This window comes from Sorex fumeus, unplaced genomic scaffold, assembly GCF_029834395.1.
Source record: "Sorex fumeus unplaced genomic scaffold, SorFum_2.1 ptg000051l, whole genome shotgun sequence".
NCBI lineage: Eukaryota > Metazoa > Chordata > Mammalia > Eulipotyphla > Soricidae > Sorex > Sorex fumeus.
In genome coordinates this window covers 1,234,530-1,253,700 of record NW_026606108.1, presented here as the reverse complement: position 1 = coordinate 1,253,700, position 19,171 = coordinate 1,234,530, and the positions used below count along the sequence as shown (strand labels likewise).

General features: G+C 47.2%; 1 protein-coding gene and 1 non-coding gene across 2 annotated transcripts in view; both read right to left on the bottom strand.

Annotated features, from left to right (window-relative positions):
* TUBGCP5 (tubulin gamma complex component 5) overlaps window positions 1-18,900 on the bottom strand; it is a 29,391-nt gene extending 10,491 nt beyond the window's left edge. The window contains exons 1-14 of the mRNA XM_056124317.1: window positions 18,739-18,900; window positions 17,166-17,219; window positions 16,939-17,047; window positions 15,261-15,357; window positions 14,696-14,775; window positions 13,687-13,822; window positions 11,129-11,243; window positions 10,236-10,325; window positions 8,667-8,760; window positions 7,679-7,925; window positions 5,464-5,666; window positions 3,931-4,046; window positions 2,571-2,839; window positions 1,695-1,893 (exon numbers count right to left, since the gene is read on the bottom strand). Coding sequence (XP_055980292.1) covers window positions 1,695-1,893; window positions 2,571-2,839; window positions 3,931-4,046; window positions 5,464-5,666; window positions 7,679-7,925; window positions 8,667-8,760; window positions 10,236-10,325; window positions 11,129-11,243; window positions 13,687-13,822; window positions 14,696-14,775; window positions 15,261-15,357; window positions 16,939-17,047; window positions 17,166-17,219; window positions 18,739-18,884 — 1,955 coding nt within the window. The 5' untranslated portion in view covers window positions 18,885-18,900. The remainder of the gene's footprint in view (window positions 1-1,694; window positions 1,894-2,570; window positions 2,840-3,930; window positions 4,047-5,463; window positions 5,667-7,678; window positions 7,926-8,666; window positions 8,761-10,235; window positions 10,326-11,128; window positions 11,244-13,686; window positions 13,823-14,695; window positions 14,776-15,260; window positions 15,358-16,938; window positions 17,048-17,165; window positions 17,220-18,738) is intronic.
* On the bottom strand, window positions 14,523-14,656 carry LOC130033202 (small nucleolar RNA SNORA5). Its single transcript, XR_008793922.1, has one exon. It is a non-coding gene; the product is annotated as a small nucleolar RNA SNORA5 (small nucleolar RNA).
* Window positions 18,901-19,171: the final 271 nt, after the last annotated feature.

Sequence of the window (19,171 nt, the reverse complement as noted above, 5' to 3'; positions counted from 1 at the left end):
CTTTCTAGGCCTCGGATATTAGTTACAGCCCTCTCTAATAGAGCTAGCTATATGTCACATAGTCTTGTAAGTGCCTGGAATAAAATTTAAAAAGAGGGGCTAGAGCAATAGCACAGCGGGTAGGGCGCTTGCCTTGCCGAACCCAGGTTCAATTCCCTGCATTCCGTATGGTCCCCCATACGGAATTACTGCCAGGAGTAATTCCTGAGTGCATGAAATGAACCAGGAGTAACCCCTGTGCATGCTGGGTGTGACCCAAAACGCAAAAAGAAAAAAAAAAGAAAAAAAAAGAGAACCATTTCACCTTCAAACACCTAAGGATCCAAAGCCTTTGACACAGGTGAATGCTTGACTCAACATGTCAGGCACCTGTGTAGGCCCCAGGGCATTACTGGCACGGTGTTTGAGGTCACAGCATTCCCCCAGCCCCGGGCCAGGGATCAGGGTGAGACAGGAAGATGGTATGCATTTTCACAAATAAAGAGGCCCAGATGACATCTGGCTTTCTTAAAGAAACTATGGCACATTTACACAATGGAATACTATGCAGCTATTAGGAAAAAATGAAGTAATGAAATTTGCCTATAAGTGGATAGACATGGAGAGTATCATGTTGAGTGAACTGAGTCAGAAGGAGAGGGACAGACATAGAATGACTGCATTCATTTGTGGGATACAAAAAAATATATACAATAAAAAACTAATAATTACAGCCAGGGAAAACAGGGACTAACAGGACTGGTCAATGGTTGGAATCTACCACAAATGTGTGTGGGGTGGAGGGTAGGTAAGATAGAAAAGGGACAAGTATGACAATAGCTGGCAGTGATCACACTGGACAAGATCTGAGTGTTGAAAGTAGGTAAAGGGATATACCTGATAACCTATTGGTGGTATCTACTGGAGAGAGGAGCGAGGCTGGGGGGTGGGTGGGTGAGGGGAGGGAAACTGGGGACCCTGTTGCTGGGAAATGTACAATGGTGGAGGGATGGATGTTGGAATACTGACTGAAACCTTACGTGAACAGCTTTGTAAGATGTAATCTCACTGTGATTCAATAAAAAAAAAATCTTAAAAAAAAAAACAAAACAAAAGGAAGCTCAGATAGAGAAGAGAGCACCAAATGAAGGGTGTTGTGAGGACCCTCCCAGGGTGGGAGAAGCATGCTAAAAGTAGTCTATAGACCAAACATGATTGCCACTCAGTGCCTCTCTTGCAAAACACAGTACCCAAAAGAAGAGAGAACAAGGGGGAATACCCTGCCACAGAGGCAGGATGGGACGGGGGGATGGGGGCGGGGGGGATGCTGGGACCCGTGGTGATGGATGACGGGCACTGGTGGAGGGATGGGCACTTGATTATTGTATAACTGAAACCCAAGCACAAAATTTGTAAGCCTATAACTGTACCTCATGGTGTTTCACTAATAAAAAAAGAAAAAAAAACAAAACATCTAGCTTTCAGTTTTTCACCATTGAGTATGTTTTCTGTGGGCTGCGGTAAATGGCTTTAACTATGCTACCTGGCATGTGGTCCCCTCGAGCATTGTGTGGTAAGTAAAGGCAGCACTTTCCTGGATTCGATGGGAATAAAACAGGTTATCAAGTGTCAGCATTGAAGGCTAAAGAGTGCAACCTGGCAGACAGTCGACATTCCTGGCCTTCGGTCACTTGGAAATGGCAGGGGTGTGTCACCTTGCAAAGTTGATTGCGAGCAGTGGGTCATGAACATCCTCAAGCTCCAGATGTCTATGGGTGATGGACTGCATCTGGACCAGGCACTCCTTGGTGGTCTGCTGCTCCTCAAGAACCGGGGCGGCGGATTCATCTCTACGACGAAGGCGCGACTGCACGGACTCCAGAAATAGGGTGTATAAGCTTTTCCTCTCTGCATCTGAGAAAGAGATGGACGCTGAACCTGGCACCTCTGGTCAGCATCCAAAGGACTAACTTCATTCACCTGCAGATTTTCCTCTGAACACTGACTCTACACATGTATTTTTGATTAAGATTCAATATTGGCACACAAAAATCCATGAATTTCTGTGCATTGGTTTTGTAGCCATCATTTTACTGTACGTATCTATTACTTCTAGGAAATTTTTAGTGGAGTCTTCAGGGCTTGCTAGATATAATATCATGTTATCTGCAAAACATGATATAATATCATGTTATCTGCAAAATCTTTTCCAATCTGGATGCTCTTAGTATCTCTTTCTTAGCTAACTGCTGTGCCCAGAACATCCAATACTATATTGAACAGTAGGGCTGAGAATGGGCGGACTCATCTTGTGCCTGATCTTAGATGGAAGGCTTTCAGTTTTTCACCAACTCTAATGCTTGTGTGGGCTGTAGTATATGGCTTTAACTATGCAACTGTGGCCTGGCCCGTGATCCCTGCAGAGCACTGTGTGGTCTATGACTTTAATTATGCAACCTATGGCTGTGGCCTAGCTTGTGGTCCCCCCAGAGCACTGTGTGGTAAACAGCTTTAACCACGCGACCTCTAGCCATGGCCTGGCACATGGTCCTCCCAGTGCACTATGTGGTTAACAGCTTTAACTGTGCTACCTCTGGCCGTGGCTTGGCACGTGGTCCCCTCAGAGCACTGCAGGTTCTTCAGCAGTTGCATGGACTTGCCGGCCATGATGATCTGTTTCAGCGCGGGCTTGAGGAAGGACACCATGGTGTGTTGCCGGCTAGAGGGCCCCTGCTCGCTGCCAGAGCTCGCACTTGCATTATCACTCATCTTCTCTTCGTTCTCGGTTTTTTCAGAGACGCTGTATAATGTGTATGTCGCATACCAGAAGTCTCTGTGATTTACCGGAACATTCTTATTCCTACACAGATTCAAAGGAATTTAAATGATAACATTTTCTCCGAAAGTGCAAGTCTGTAGCTCAGGCTTATTGTCCAGATTTTCAAGACCTAGTAATATCAATCATCGTAAAACAAGACAAAGGAAGAAAAAAAGATGAAAGAAAACGGCGAGGGCCGGGGTGTTACTACAGTGGGTAGAGTGTTTGCCTTGCACATGGCCAACCCAGGTTCCATCCCCAGCACCACATATGGTCCTCTGGGCACCTGCAGGAGTGATTCCTGAGCATAGATAGAGCCAGGAGTAACCCAAGAATCACCAGGTGTGACCCCCCCCAACAGAAGAGGCAAAACAAAAAAAGTTAAAAAAAAAATGGAATGAGGTTTTAACTGCTGTAGTAAATATTATAGCAAGAAGGAGTAGCCAACTGGGAAAAGTACATACCTTAGTGGCATATGTGGCCATATTTCCTATCTTTTTATATTACCGATATATCTTTTTCTGTTTGTTTATGGGCCGCTCCTGGTGGGCTCAGAGGATCACATGGGGTGTTTGGATGGAACTCAGGCCAGTCACTTGCCAGACAAGCACCTTACCAGCTGTACTATCATCCCAGCTGTACTCTTGGTTTTGGTGCCACCTGGCAGTGCTCAGGGCTGACTCCTGGCTCTGTGCTCAGGGATTATTCCTGGTGGTGACTCAGGGGACCATCTGGGGTGTTGGGAATGGAACCCAGGACAGGCAAGTGTAAAGCAAGAGACTTACTAGACTATCACTCTGGCGCCTACTGATATATTTTTACATATTACTTTCAAGTTTATATTACAGCTCCCATCACTCAAGACATACTGGGAGTAACTGAAGTCATGTCACCAAAGCTCACTGTAGTGGACAATGGGGTCTCTGACCATTACCAGTAGGCCTGATCACGGGAATCATTAAAAAAGATGTGAAGTGATATTAAACTCAGGGAGAAGTTCAAGCTGGTGTCCTCAAGCACTGTGTGGTTATCAGCTTTAACATGAAAACACACAGGATTCAGTTCATGCCCAGCTCCCCTGTGCCAGCCACAGCATCTGAAGGAGTGGAGAGAGGACAGTGTCACCACCTCACCTCTGGATGATGAACTCCCTGGCGCTGTCACAGAGATGCCCATGCACGATCCACTCATCCACGATCTGCAGGTAGGGCCTCACTGTCTCCACCCAGAGAGAGAACAGCAGCGAGACCTGGGGGAGATACACAAGCCGACCTCAGTGTTCTTGGGCTCCGCAGGCAAATGGGTGCCAACGATTCCAAGTATCTTTGCAAGGGACCTGATTTCTATGCTTTTGAAAAAGAAGAAACTAAAATCCCAAACTCATGCAAATCAGAGTGAGCCATAAGGGGCAGTGCCCAAGAGGTCCCTCCCAAGAGCAAATGTTCCAGGGGAAATGGTCTCAGCCGACTTCAGCCAAGAATGAGAAAGTGGAGCTGCAGCACAGGCTCTGCATGTGGGAGGCCTGGGGTCAACCCCTGGAGCCACAGAGTCTCCCAAGCACTGCTGCACGGAGCAATCCCCAAGCACAGAGGGAGGGGTGGCCCCTGTACAGCCCTGAGCATGAGATTCTACCTCAGCTGGAAAGAAATGGCATAATTCAAAGAGACCAATTTTATATTGGAGAACAGTCCCAGGTGATAAGATGGTAAGAGAACAAGTCACCCTCTTAAACCCAGAGCTGCAACTTTCCCAGCCGAGGCTCAATGCGCATCCTGGCACGGGCATTGGCATTGAATGGAGAGAGAGAGAGAGAGAGAGAGAAGAGAGAAGAGAGGAGAAAGAAGAGAGGAGAAAGAGAGGAGAGAGAGAGAAGAGAGAGAAAAGAGAAAGAGAGAAGAGAGGAGAGAGAGAAGAATAGAGAGAGAAAAGAGAGGAGAGAAAAGAAAAACAGCAAGAGGGAGGGGGAGAGAGAGAAAGAAAGAGGGAGAGAAAGAGAGAGGGAGGGAGGAAAAGCACCTACCACAGAGGCAGGCAGAGGGTGGGGTGATGGGAAGGAACCTGCGGACACTATTGCTGGGAAATGTACACTGGTGGAGTGATGGGTGTTGGAACACTGTATGATTGAAATCCAATGATGAACAGTTTTGAAATGGTCTATCTTACAGTGATCCAATAAAAAATGTAATGGAATTCATAACAGTATACAGTATATTCACCCTGTCGTGAAACAGACCTTGAAAAGTTTTTGGGTTTTTTTTGGCCACACCCAGCAGTGTTCAAGGCTGACTCCTGGCTCTGTACTGCCAGGGGACCTTGGGTGCCAGGGTCGGAATCTGGGTGGGCAAGCACCCTACCCCCTATACTATTGCTCTGGCCCCTCCAGAACTTTGTGTTTAAATGAAAACTATTTTTCCCTCCCTTGACTCATTTTCCAGATATCATGACAAGGTCTGCTAAAGAGCCAGTTTCATGCAGCCTCAAATCCATATGCTAAACAAAAAGTCTGGAAACACAGTCAATGGAACAATTATCTTTTACAAACAGCAATACCAGGATTGTGCTCGGGGCTGGGGTTAAGATGAAAAGAAAAAAGCCATGCAGGAAGCCACCCCTCTGGCAGAGCGAGACTAGGGGCGGTGTTGGTGAGCAGGGAAGGGGCAACGTACAGTTTGCTTAGAGGCTTCCCCAACACTGTCGTACTCGAGAATGGCCTTGTACAGTGTGTTGAGCAGGTGTGACGCCCGGACGACATTTCGGGTGTTGGGTGGAACTTCGGCAACGCCAGTACTGAACACTCTGTGCAGCACCTGAAGCTGAGCCAGTCGAGGTGACAACTTGTCCACCACTATTGCAAGAGTTACCGTCATCTCTGTGGACAGGGAGAAAGACACCTGCTTGAAAATGTGACATGACAGGAAAACTGGGTCCAGGGAGAGGTGACAGGTGCTGTGTCACATGTTAGGAAGAATGAATTCTCCCAAAGACAAGAAAATAATGTGGGCGAGAACTCAAATGTTCACAGCAAAGGAAATAAGTTTGTTCTTCACCGACACACCTCACCTCCTTACAGTGAAATGTGAAATTACTCTACTGGGGAGAGAAAAACCAGCCCACAGTAGGCTCCGGCGGCAGGGAGGGGCCGACTCCAACGTCTCTCGTAGGCCGGTACAGCACCACATCCGAACATGGACTAGTCAAATGAACGTACATCTGACAAAAGTCACAGAGCCACAAAGATGGCCACATTCCTCCCCCAATGCCAGGCTGACTGAGAGAGGTGCTCCAGTGACCGTGGGACTGATCAAACGAGGGTTGGCCACACGAAGCGCAAACCCCTGAAGCTCTGCACAACCTCTCTGGCCCTAGTTTCCTAGTTTTGGGAACACACTACAGGTGTCTCCACTGTAGGAGACAGAATATGACTTCTCCTTTCAGCTGTTCTTCATGGTAGCTGAAAGCAGTCCCAGGGGGCTGGAGCTATAGGACAGGGGAGAGGGCACCCGCCTTGCACTTGGTCAGCCCGGGTTCAATCCCCAGCATCAAATACGGTCCTCCAGCCCACCAGGAGTGATCCCAGTGTGAAGAGCCAGGAGTAAGCCTTGAGCAACCTCAGGTGTGGCCCAAAAAAAACAAAAGCCAAAGGAAAAGTAGTCAAAGGGAAAAGGCTACACAGGGTTATCAACTCACAGTTCCAACTTCGATGGCAAGACTAGGCAAGAACATCAATTTATTGGGTTGTATCTCCATGGCAACACCTATCAAATCATGCAAGCTATCACGTGCCCTTTGATCTAGCAAAGGCATCATTTTATTCCCCTCCTGTATTGGCTTTTAGGCCACATCCAGTGGTGCTCACCACATCCTCTTGGTTCTGTGCACAGGGATCACTACTGCTGGGAGCCAGGGGACCATATGGGTACCAGGGATCAAACCCGGGTTGGCATGCCTCTTACCTGTTATACTATCTCTCTGGCCCCAAAAATTCCATTCTAAGAACAGATGATGCATGTTACTTGCTGCACACATACAAAATCCCTTACATGTTAGAGATTATCACCACAGCACTGCTGCTAATAAGAAGATCAGACCAATCTAAGCATCTACCAAGAGTTGGCTGCTTTATGATATAACCATGTAAGAAAGCACTCAAGGTTGTAAAGAAATAATGAGGCTCTTTATCTACTTGTATGTATAATTCTCACAATTTAAATCAGAACTTTTAAGGGTTGTTAGGCACGCGGATGCATGGCATTTAAACTGTTTCTGGAAAGATCCACGAAGACCTCAGGGGCTCTGGCATCTCTGGAGCTGCTGAGGACTGTTGGATGGGCAACAGGGGAAAAAGGAAGAAGTTTTACCACAAATCCTTCTGTCTGGGTTTTTAGATTTATCAATGGTTTAAAATTGGAAATTTTAGTAAAGGCCCTCCCGTTGATCGTCGATTTGCTCGAGCGGGCCCAGTAACGTCTCCATTGGAGACTTTGTTGTTACTGTGTCTGGCATATCGAATACTCTCGGTAGCTTGCCGGGCTCTCCGAGAGGGGCGGAGGAATTGAACTCGGGTCGGCCATGTTGGCCGCTTGTAAGGCGAACGCCCTACCGCTGTGCTATCACTCCAGCCCATTTAAATTATTTAAATTTAAAATTTTAAATAATTTTAAAAATGACGTGGGATGGGGGGATGGCTCCAGGGCTTTACAGTCGGGAGTCCTGGCCCCTCCCTGGCACTGCAAGGGCCCTGAGAAACAAGCCCTGGTGCTGCCTAGGCCCAGACAGACCCAGAGCGCATCGTGTTACTTGCTGCCATGCAATTGCCAAGCCTTTAAAAACTCAGTAATATGAACTACACATCTTGAATACAAGGCAAAAACATTGGTTTACCGTTACTGATGATGCACTTCTCAATTTCTGCCAGCTCTTCTTTGAAGCTGATGAAGTATTTGTACAGGGCCCACATGAAAGCCTGGTATGTTCTAAAGGGGGCGTCAGTGGGCTTCTTGGGCACGGGGCCACTCCCAGGGCCCATGTGCTCAGAGCTATGCCCCAGGATTTCATCAATAAACTCCTGCAGCCGAAACACCACCTGGCCATATGCAGCAATCTGCTCCAGCACGGACCGCAAGCAGTTCTGGGAGGGAACGGCAAGAGGACAGGTCAGTCTCCGAGCGAACCACAGATCCTTGTTCTGCAACAGCCACGGGACTACTTTAACTATGCTGAGTAGAAGACAAAACCAATACCTTGCTTCCTATTATAATGGAATAGCATGAGCACTGATTCCTACAGCGCACAAAATGGTGGCTTATGTTCTCTGGTTTATTTTTCATTTTGGGGATCACTCCAGCAATGCTCAGGGCCTACTCCTGAATCTGCACTCAGAAATCACTCCCGGCAGTGCTCGTGGGACCTCGCGGGATGCCTGGGTTTGAACTTGAGCTGGCGCATACAAGGCAAGTGCCTCCCCACTGTACTATCTCTCCAGCAGATGTGGGTTGTATTTTTTAAATACAGATACAAGGTAAAAAAATTGGAAAAATAAATTACAGCATTCCCAATACAGAATGACAACTATAAAACAGAGAAAACACAAATTAAAATCAAGTATAAATATCACAAATATATTTTGTGGAGTTCATGCACAATTCAATCAGCTAATCAGTGGCTGAATAAATAGCAGTACTCCTACATTTAAAAAAATATAGCACAAATATATTTAAAAATTCTCTAAGCACTTAAAAGTTGCAAACTTGGCTTTAAGGGTCTGCTATTATCCAATAACTAATTTTAATATTTGAAAATGCTATAAATTTGTTACCATGGATTAAATTCTACTAATTTATGCTAATCATAGTAAATACAAATAACTTACATGTGTCAAATGAGTTACTATTATATTGTTTCTCACAGTAACTTTCCCATCTATCAACTGAAATATGAAGAGCTTTTTGACTCCTGAAAGTAACCTGAAATGAAGTAAATAAGATAAAATTACATTTACGTCTAGAAAATACTGTAGTAAAATCAAAGAAACTTTAGTAAAAGATTCAGAACAGTTGGGGGTGGGTGGAAGAGGTAAAATAAAAGAGAATGAAACACGTTAATTTTTTCATCACCTTAAGACTCGAAACATTTTAATAGTACCTTAGAATTTCCATCAGTATTAGCAAGGCATTTCCCACCTGTAATGGCCCAAACACATACCCACCATTTTTTAGTTTACTGGGGACTCACCAGATAGTGCTCAGGAGAGATCCCTGGCAGGGCTTGGGGGGACTGAACCAGGGCTGGCTTCGTGTAAGACAAGCCCAACTCCTGTGCTATCTCTCCAGTCCCAATCGGCCCGTTTTTTTTTTTTTCTTTTTGGGTCACACCCGGCGATGCACAGGCGTTACTCCTGGCTCATGCACTCAGGAATTACTCCTGACGGTGCTCGGGGGACCGTATGGGATGCTGGGAATGGAACCCGAGTCAGCCGCATGCAAGGCAAATGCCCTACTGCTGTGCTATCGCTCCAGCCCTAATCTGCCCATTTTTAAGAATGTTACTATTATATTCTAAAGCAGAGAGGACCAGAATCTGGAAATCTCGGCATCTATACTGTTCTTATTTTTGTGAACACAATTTCTGTTCTTATATTCTAGGAACTGGTTTGCACTGTTTGAATAAGGCAAGGAGAAAATAAAAAGCTTTGAACTGAGACATTAAAACAGAGGTCTCATTCAATGAAACAATATGTGCTTACTCACTACAATAGAAAAGGCATTGATGGAGCCCACCAGGAGTGATCCCTGGGCACTGCTGGGTATGACACAAAAACAAGAAATCTACTTCCAGAAAATACACAGCCCCTTCCCCAGTACACCACACATTATTTACACAGACAGGAGCTGGAACCAACCGCGTGAAGAGTACAGAGCAGACGTTACGTAAACTGTCGGACTCTCCATTTGCAACAACGGGGATGAGCACAGAGCTATTCGCTTAGTGAAATAAATCAAATGAACTAAATAAAACAAAAACAAACTTTCGGGTGCTGAGAGCAGATCGGTGGTTACTGGGGGGAAGAGGAGGTAAGCCTGATGAGAAGGGCAGACTGTGAAGGAGAGAGCTGGACGCCCAGTGATGACCTTTATATCGTCCCTACAGATGCTCTTTTGACATGAATGTGGGCCTGGAAACTAATAGACTATGATGTTCTTCAATAAAAAGCTATATATTTGGCAGGAAGACAGCATAGCAGATAGGGCACGGCCACCGCATACGTCCTGCCTTTCCCTATCCCCCAACCCGCCAGGAGGGATTCCTGAGTGCAGAGCCAGGAGTAAATCCTGAGCACCACTGCTACTGTTCCCAAACCAAATTGTTGTATATTAAGAAAAGTTAAAATCCAAAACTCTGTTTCGCACCAATAGTCTTCTAGACAGTTACGAGATCTTACCAGAGGGTTTCACGAATAACCTGAGTCTCAGTAACCACAACCCTATCTTCTGAGATATACAATGGATCACTGCTGTACAAGTGCTGGTCCCTGTTAAACGACAAAGAGCAAAAAGCAGTCCAAAGGTCTCTAAGTAAATATATGTCGCAGTGAATATATGCGATTTCATATTAAACTAATCAGTAATCGTGAAGCAACCGTAAAGTGACAATTTAGGCCCACTTCCCCATATCACTTTCACACACTTGTTGAAACGCTCTCAGAGCAATGGGATTATTGCAGTTGTTGAAGATCATGCACATGCTTGAACTCATGGACTGTCATTTTGTGGGCAAAAACACTTATTGCATGGCTGGAGCAATAGTACAGCAGGCAGGGTACTACTCACACAGCTGACCCAGGTTCAATCCCCGAGCCACACAGGATCACACAGGATCCCTGAGCTCCACCAGGAGGATGCCTGAGTGCAAAGCTAGGAGTAAGCCCTGAGCACCACTGGGGGTGGCGTGGGCCAACCCCCAAGCCCAGAACAGAAATCAAGCGAATTTTACCGTCACCTATTATTTATGAAAATATATTATAATTGTAATCTCATTAAAAAACCGTAACAAGGTGGCCATGGAGAGAGTTCAAAGGACTAGAGTACATGACGGCACATCAGACACTGAGTTTGGTCCCTGGCAACTTGAATACTACTGGTTGTAGCTCTGGTGGTCTCTCGCTCCAACTGTGCCAAGGAGCCCACGTGGCCAGGGGGAGCCCTGCACTGACAGGACACGCACAGCAGTCAGAACTCCTTCATCAGAGCCAACACAAGTCTAAATGTCAAGGAATCACTTGAACAATATCAAAAATGGAAGCAAATAGTAAACATGGAAACCTCGGCTTCTTACCAGACAGCAGCCAAATTGGAGTGCAAGTGTAAGCTATGAGGAAACGTTGAGGGCCTGGACGTCCAGTACTGACGGACCACATGCTGCTCCAGCCAGCTTCGGTCATCAGACCCATCTATATGAGGAAATTTAGGAAATTTGTTGTCAGACAAAACAAAAGTAATACTTGACCAACTTGCCTCCGACTCATGCTCCACTCCAACAGCCTACTGAAAAGATCATAAAATTGGAAAAGGGAAAAAAAGGTAAACAACAGCGAAGGGGTCGGTTAGTACAAGGGTTATTCTATCTGCACACAGCCGAAGCCAGGCACTGAATGTGATCCCCTGAGCACTGCCAGGAAGAGCCCTGAGCACAGCTGGATATGGCACCAAAGCAAAAAACGGCTTGAACTGGGGCTGCAACACAGCTGTATCTGGCCTTGCATTTTGAAGGCCCTGGGTCCGAACCCTGCCCTGGCATCACAAAAAATAGTAACTGACAACAATTATGAACATACTCATGTAAGCCACATACATTATAGACACAGAATTTGTCACTGACTAGAAAGTCAAACCAAATTGACAAATTACCCCATGTAAAAGCACACTATAGGGCTGGAGCAGTATCATGGCTGGAAGGGGCCTCGTCTTATGCAAAGTCAGTCCAGATTTGATTGTCAGCACTACATATGGTCCCTGGTCTCATCAGGAGTTAAATCTCCTGGTGGGAGAGCAGAGCTGGGAATAAACCCTGAACAACTGGCGGGAGTAGCCCCAAACCAAAGCCAAACAAACGTACACTATATTGCACAGTTCAACAATCATAAAAATTAAGATGGTAGTCAAAGACAGATCCAAGGACCTGCCAAGCCACGGGATTTTGGCTTTAAAGGATCAGCTATTATAGCTGTTCTAGGAAACAGGAAAAGAAAAAGCTTCCTAACATTTTATGAGTCTAATATAGCGTTGCTTCAAAAACCACATAAACAGGGACTGGGGCAATAGTACAGAGGTATAGTTAATCCGTTCTGTTCTGAGGCAGTGGCAGAATTTGAATCTTGAAGCTCACATATACAAGGCAAACGCTGAAACATATATCTCAAAGATGACTGAAATCTTTCAGTGGTTTTGTGGTTTTGGGGCCATACCTAGCAATGCTCTGGGGTTACTTCTGGCTCTGAGCTGAGGAATCACTCCTGGCAGTGCTCAGGGGCCCGTATAAAGTGCCGGGTATTAAACTCCAGTCGGCCACATCCAAGGCAAAAGTCATCCCCGCTGTCCCACTGCTATGGCCCCAATGACCAAAATCTTGAATGTTGCTTGCAACTCTTTGTAAAGCCTACCAATTCAAAGTTCTCCACAACAATCCAAAAGAAACAATGGATACTCCCATTAAAAAATAAATCCTAGGGGCCATGGGCTGGAGTGATAGCACAGCAGGTAGGGCATTTGCCTTGCACGTGGTCGACCCTGGTTCGATTCCTAGCATCCTATAAGGTCCCCTGAGTACCGACAGGAGTAATTCCTGAGTGCAGAGCCAGAAGTAACCCCAAAAAGCAAAAAAAAAAAAAAAAAGCAAAAAAAAAAAAAAGTCATAGGGGCCAGCAGGTAGGGCACTTGCTGATAGGGCACCGAGTTAACCCAGGTTCGATTCCTGGCATCCCATATGATCCCTGGAGCTCTGCCAGACATGATTCCTGAGTGCAGCCAGGGGTGATCCCAGAGCACTGCTGGGCACGCCACCTCCCCCTCCTCTTTACCCCCTCCAAAAGAAACTAAAATAAAATCACTCTGGGAACAAGGAGACAGTTTAAAGGACAGAGCGCAGAGCACTTTGTCACTGGCACTCCAGGTCCCACCGGACACTGTGCAGCTACCTGAGCACTGTGGAGGAACCCCCAGGACTGAGCCCAAAGTGACCTCCAAGGGCTGTGGATCTTCCTTTTGCGTGACTACTAAAAGAGTTTTCAGCGGGGCTAGAGCGATAGCACAGTGGGTAGGGCATTTGCCTGCACACGGCCGACCTGGGTTCGATTCCCAGCATCCCATATGGTCCATATGGAGTGATAGCACAGCAGGTAGGGCGTTTGTCCCATATGGTCCCCCAAGCACCACCAGGAAAATTCCTGAGTGTGTGAGCCAGAAGTAACCCCTGTGCATTGCCAGGTGTGACCCAAAAAGAAAAAAAAAAGAATTTCCAGGAATTTAGCCCACCCCCAATGAAAAATCAAAGTACAAATATAGGACAAACAAAATCCTTAGTACTAGCAAAGAACAAAATCACACTGTGCTTCCTTCAACATTAATTTCATAATGCTGCTTCTTAGGCAAGCTTTATGAATGGTTTAAAAAGATTTGTTTTAGAAGGATGGCAGAGCTTGCCAACAATATTAAATGATACATAACTCATTCTCAAAGACTTCCCTTCCTTCTCAAAAGACCCTCCACTAGAGAGAGAGAGAGAGATGCCAGCACCTAAGGCACACATAGAAATACCAGACCCTGGCATGCAGAGACACACGGGCAGATATGGACACACACACACACACACACACACACACACACACACACACACACCTTTCCAGCTGACCCGAGACCCCAGTTTTCTGCTTTGATCTTGTTCTTCTAATGGCGTCCTGTCCACCTGAATCCCAGAGTCCTCTCTGCTCAAGGGCTGCTGGTCATCTTCATCTTCACTTTCTTCTGACCAGTTCTGATTAAGAAAAGAAATACAGCTTTCCCTTAGAGAATATAACTGGAACTATGCAGATCAAAAAAACTGAGAAGAAACACAATAATGAGAGCAAACTGCTTTCTTTTAAAAGTATCCTGAAAGCGCCCAATACTGGACCAAATTGTTTTGGGGACAAAATCCTAGGACTCACAGTGTAAGGATACTTAAGCACAGTGTGTTCTGCTAAATATTCTAGTACTGATTTGATGGGGACCTTCAAGTCTTTCATAAAAATGTGCAATGACTGTTTCTGTTGTAGTTAAGCTGTTCCAAGGAAGAACCACAACTATCACTTTGCAAGCTCCTGCACTTTCCTGTCTGTTTTTTTTTTAAGTGATGCAAAATAGCTTTTATTGAACAATACTTAGAAAGATGAGAGGAAGGAGAAAGGAATATGTATTTAAGAAGCAGAGAGACATAGAGAGAAGCAAGTGAGAGATGTGTTCAAGGGAAAACAGAGGTCTGAAGGAGAAAGCATTTTTCGTGGGGAGCAAGGGGGCACACCTGGAGATGTTCAGGACTTACTCCCAGCTCTGTGCTTAGGGACCAATCCTGGCAGGATTCAGGGGACCATATGGGTTGTTAGCAATCAAACCTGAGTTGGCCATGTGCGAGATTAATGCCCAACCACTCTACTATCCACCTTCCCCACACACACCCTTTAAAAAAAAACAAAAACTAGTGTCTGTAACCAAATTTATCCCTGAAGCCCAGGTAAGGGAATCAGGGCCCATGAGTCACATGCTGCTGTGGCAGCCTTTTGGGCCAGTGTCTGCCATGGGTCGGGCAGGCACTGAATTTGACACAGCTGCAAGCTCCTATACTTTCAATAGCAAAAGAGTTGCCACTTACCGGTGTGTCTACATCTGGACCAAGGTCAATTTCTTCACCTTCCAACAAATATTTGCCCCAGTCAAAGTCATCTTTCTTTTCTAAAATATAGTAACAGAAGAATTTCATCTAAGTTATAATTTAAAATGTGCAAATAAAGGAAAAGGTCGGACAAAATTCAAAAACTACTCAATAAATTTTTTTGGTTTGGGGCCACACCCAGCAATGCTCAGGGCTTACTTCTGCTCTGCGCTCAGGACTCACTCCTGGCGAGCTCAGGGGATCATCTGGGGTGCTAGAAATTGAACTTGGGTCGGCTGCGTACAAAGCAAACGCCCAACCGCTGTATAGTCTCTCCAGCCCCAAGAAATACTTAATTATCTAAATTTAAAATCTTATTTCATCTTCAAAAGTGGTTTTCCTTCTTACATAATATTTTAAATAAAAAATTCTAATCACATCTAAAACAACAGGACTCTTTATTTCATAGCTTTAAAACTTTTTATAAAATCTCAATGCCAAATGATTAAGTTATAAAACCAGTATTTCTCTTATGTAGCACAGGCTAGAGAATCTGGTAACATACCCACTTCTTTATCTCTTGGAGTTTCCACATAGTTGCTGTTGGAAGGAGAATCGGACAGACACAGAAGAAGGGACAGGATGGAATAGTGTGCATCTGTCTTTGAAACAAAAGTGAAAAGGATCAATTACTCAGGTTGCCAATCACTTTCTTTCTTGTGGGATGAGGAGGGTTTGGACTCTACCTGGCGGTGCTCAGGGCTTACACATGGCTCCCTGCTCAGGAATCACACCTTGCTGGGAATCAAACCAAGATCGGCTGTGTCCAAGGCAAATACCTTAACCCCTATGCTATTTCTGTAGTCTTAGCATTTTCTTAGGAATTTTTGCATATAGAAAAAATAACCCCATGACAGCTACGTTCCCTTCTCCCTCCTACTTTAAGAAAACATGATTTATACTTAAAGCAACCTGTTCTCTAGACTTTTCAGTTTAAATGTATACACAGAAGCAATCTGCCAAAACATCTTACCAGAACCATAATGAGAAACAGTCAGTAAACAGTCAGGTAAACAGGAGAGGTCACTGCTGAGCTGTCAATATTCTCTAGTCTATCCCAGAGAGAGCTCATGGGGTATGCTGTGCATGTGTGAAGTCTGAACTCAAAGCCAGAGTTATCCATGAGCATCATAGGGTGTGACCCCAAAACCAAATCAAGAAAAAGGCAGAGGAACTAGTTAGATTAAAGGGTGCCAACAGGGGCTGGAGCGACAGCACAGTGGAGAGGGCATTTGCCGTGCACGTGGCCAACCCAGGTTCGATTCCCAGTGTCCCATACGGTCCCCCAAGCCCCGCCAGAAGTAATTCCTTAATGCATGAGCCAGGAGTAACCCTTGTGCATTGCCGAATGTGACCCAAAAAGCAAAAAAAAAAAAAAAAAAAAAAAAGTGCAAACAGATGGATCTGAGGACTCTCCCACCCTCCCAGCTGTACACCAGGTGCGGGTGAGCTCTTCTGGGTCCCAGTACTTGCTGCACATTGTCAGAGTCATTAGGAGAATCATGTCCCTAAGCAAAGCTGGCACCAAGCTTCTGGACTCTGCCCTTGTGGCTCTCACCTGGGCTTATTTTAGTTTATTTTATTCACTACAGTAAACTCATACAGCAGAAGGACAGCATAGGTTTTTTTTTTTTTTGGAGCACTATGAATCTATGTAGCAAATTTCTAAGACAAAGGTCTTGGAAGTCACTGGCACTAGCAACAATTACATGCCAGGTGTTAACATTACCTAGTGCCAGGAAGCCAGCCAAAAACTTTAAGATGGGGGGAGGTGTCAGAGTAATAGTACAGCGGGTAGGGTGCTTACCTTAACTTGCACCCATCTGAGCCAGGTGCGAGACCTGGCATCCCAGATGGTGACCTGAGCCCTGCCAGGAGTAACCCTGAGCTCAGCGCAAGGAAGAAGACCTGAGTATTGTCAGGCTAAGCCCCAAAACAAAAGAAACAGAATTTAAGATGGCCACGAGCATTATCCTTTGTAGCCACATCTGATCTGAGATCCACAGAAGGCGGTCACTGGAAAAAATGGGTCTGTTTTTTGATGACAATACTCAAGTCAATTCCCAAAAACTGAGCTTCGGTCAATGGAGAACACTACAATAGGACTTAGGTATGAACAGAAATGTTGATGATAATCAAGTTATAAAAAAAAAACAATAAAAAAGTCACAACAGAAGCCATACCTTTATTTCTTTAGTGCTTGGAAGCGGGGCATTTAGAAATTCCTCAGTTAATCTCTTCCAACTAGCAGCTTTGTTTAGATCAGAATGAACAGTGAACTTCTCATAAATTCTGAAACACATTAAAAAAAAATCAACTGACAATTTAAAAGTCTGTATTAAGAAATAAGATCTCAAGAGAAAAGGAATATTTCTCAATACGTACAAACACACATATACAACTGACTTACCCTTCTATTATCTTTTCTATTTTGTGACTGTCAACATCAAGGAAACGATGAAATCTGAAAAATAAAATGCCACTCGTCTATTTCTCTTCTGCTACAGATGAGTTTTCAGTTTCATGGTCCTCCCTCCACCCACGCCCAGCCCAGTTTCCAGGGGCGGGGGGGGCTTATTTCTTTCCTCCCACCACCTCCACCCACAGAAACAGCCACTGCATCACAGATGGCTCAAGACCGGACTGGCAGCTGAATGGTCTGAGGGAAACTCCCACCCTGTGGCTGGCTCCTGATTCCCACCATACCCCTCCTTCCCACACCTCCCATACCACAGGTGTATGTATATCTGGGGGCTGGGAGGCAGGGTTCCTAAACTGCTCGAGTCCAGTGAAACTCCACCCATTCAGGCCAGCAGTTTTGGAGGATGTGGTGCTGCTCAGGACCTCTGCTCAGGACCTGGTGCTGCTCAGGTCACCTCTGCAATGCCTCCAGGGCTATCCCCAGACAAGTGCAGGGGTGGGGTATGGACCTAAATAGCTACATATCTTCTTGCTCTACAGGTCCCTGGTCTTTCTGTAGAGATACAGTCTATGACACCCTTTTTAGAGCAACGATTTTTTCTTTTTGGCTTTTTGGGTCACACCCAAAGATGCTCAGGGAACCATATGGGATGACAGAGATCAAAACCAGGTAGGCCCCGTGTAAGGCAAACACCCAACTCACTATCACCCCCGCCCATCGGAGCAATGGTCTTGAACCGTAAAATACAGAGTAAACCCGGCAAGCTGAAATATGAAGCTGGTATCCGGGCAGGGGCTGGCAGGATCTAAATGCCAGTCTGATTGGCAGCTCACTTCCCTCTGTGTAGCCTAGATAAGCAAGTGAGTTCGTGTCGCTTTTAACTACAGCATTTGGAAGCTGGGAAAAACGCCTCATTTGCAGGTGGACCCTGCCCAGCCCCTGCTGCGCCAGCAACTTCACGCCGCAGTTCTCCCCTAAGCCCTGCGTGTCCCGATTCCCGACCCACCGCCCCCTGCAGCCCTAGTGATCGGAGCGCAGGAGCACCCTTGGAAAGAGAAAGGACTGGGTCCACTCTGAAACCTGGGGCTCATCTGCTTCTCCCCCAGAGCAGGACGTGAAAACGCGGCCCGACAGCATCCACACTCGGTAGATCCGCAGGGATTCGGGAGCGATCTCCAGGCGGTTCACGCGGCACGTCCATGGGGCCGAGTCTCCTCCGGGCAAGTGCCAAGGCCCCCACTAGCCCCCGTCCCCGCCCAGGGCCCTGCGAGCCCCCCGCTCCCGTCCAGGACCCCCCGACGAGCCCCCGCTCCCGTCCAGGACCCTACCCACACCCCCGCCCCGTCCCCGCCCGGGACCCGATCTGGCCCCCGGTCCCCGCCCGGGCCGCCGACGCGCCGCTCGGTCCCCTCGGCTCCGCGCCCCGCCCCGAGTGCCGTCGGCTCCGTCCCCGCGTGCAGGGGACGAGCTCGGGGCGCGGCTGCGGGACAGGCGGTCGCGGCGGGCCCGAGGACGCTGCGGCGCGGGAGAGATCCCGGAGCTGCCCGGCCCCGCCACGCACCTGAAGTGGGACCAGGCGAAGTTCACGGCGAGCTGGAAGTTGGGGTCCGCCTCGTCGCGGAGGCCCGCCACGCGGCGGAGGAGCGCGCGCACGTCGCGCTCCAGCGGCCGGTCCGGGCGGCCGGCGGGCGGCGCGGCCAGGGCCATCTTCCCGCCCGGCCGCCGCGGAGACCCGCGCCTCTCGCGAGAGCTCCCGCCCCCGCCGCCGCGGCGCGCCGCGATTCGCGCCTACTCTCGCGAGAGCCCCCGAGCAGCTGCGGGCGCGGCGGGCTGGGTCTGGCGTCCGCCTCCGCGGGCCGTGGGGTCGCGCGGAAGAGGCCCGGAGCTGAAAGAGAGAAATTCGCCGGAGAGTCGGAGAAGGAAGAGAAGGCGCTGGTGGGAGCGACAGCGGGGAGGGCCTGCAGCGCGCCGGCCGGGCTCGCTGGGACCCCCGG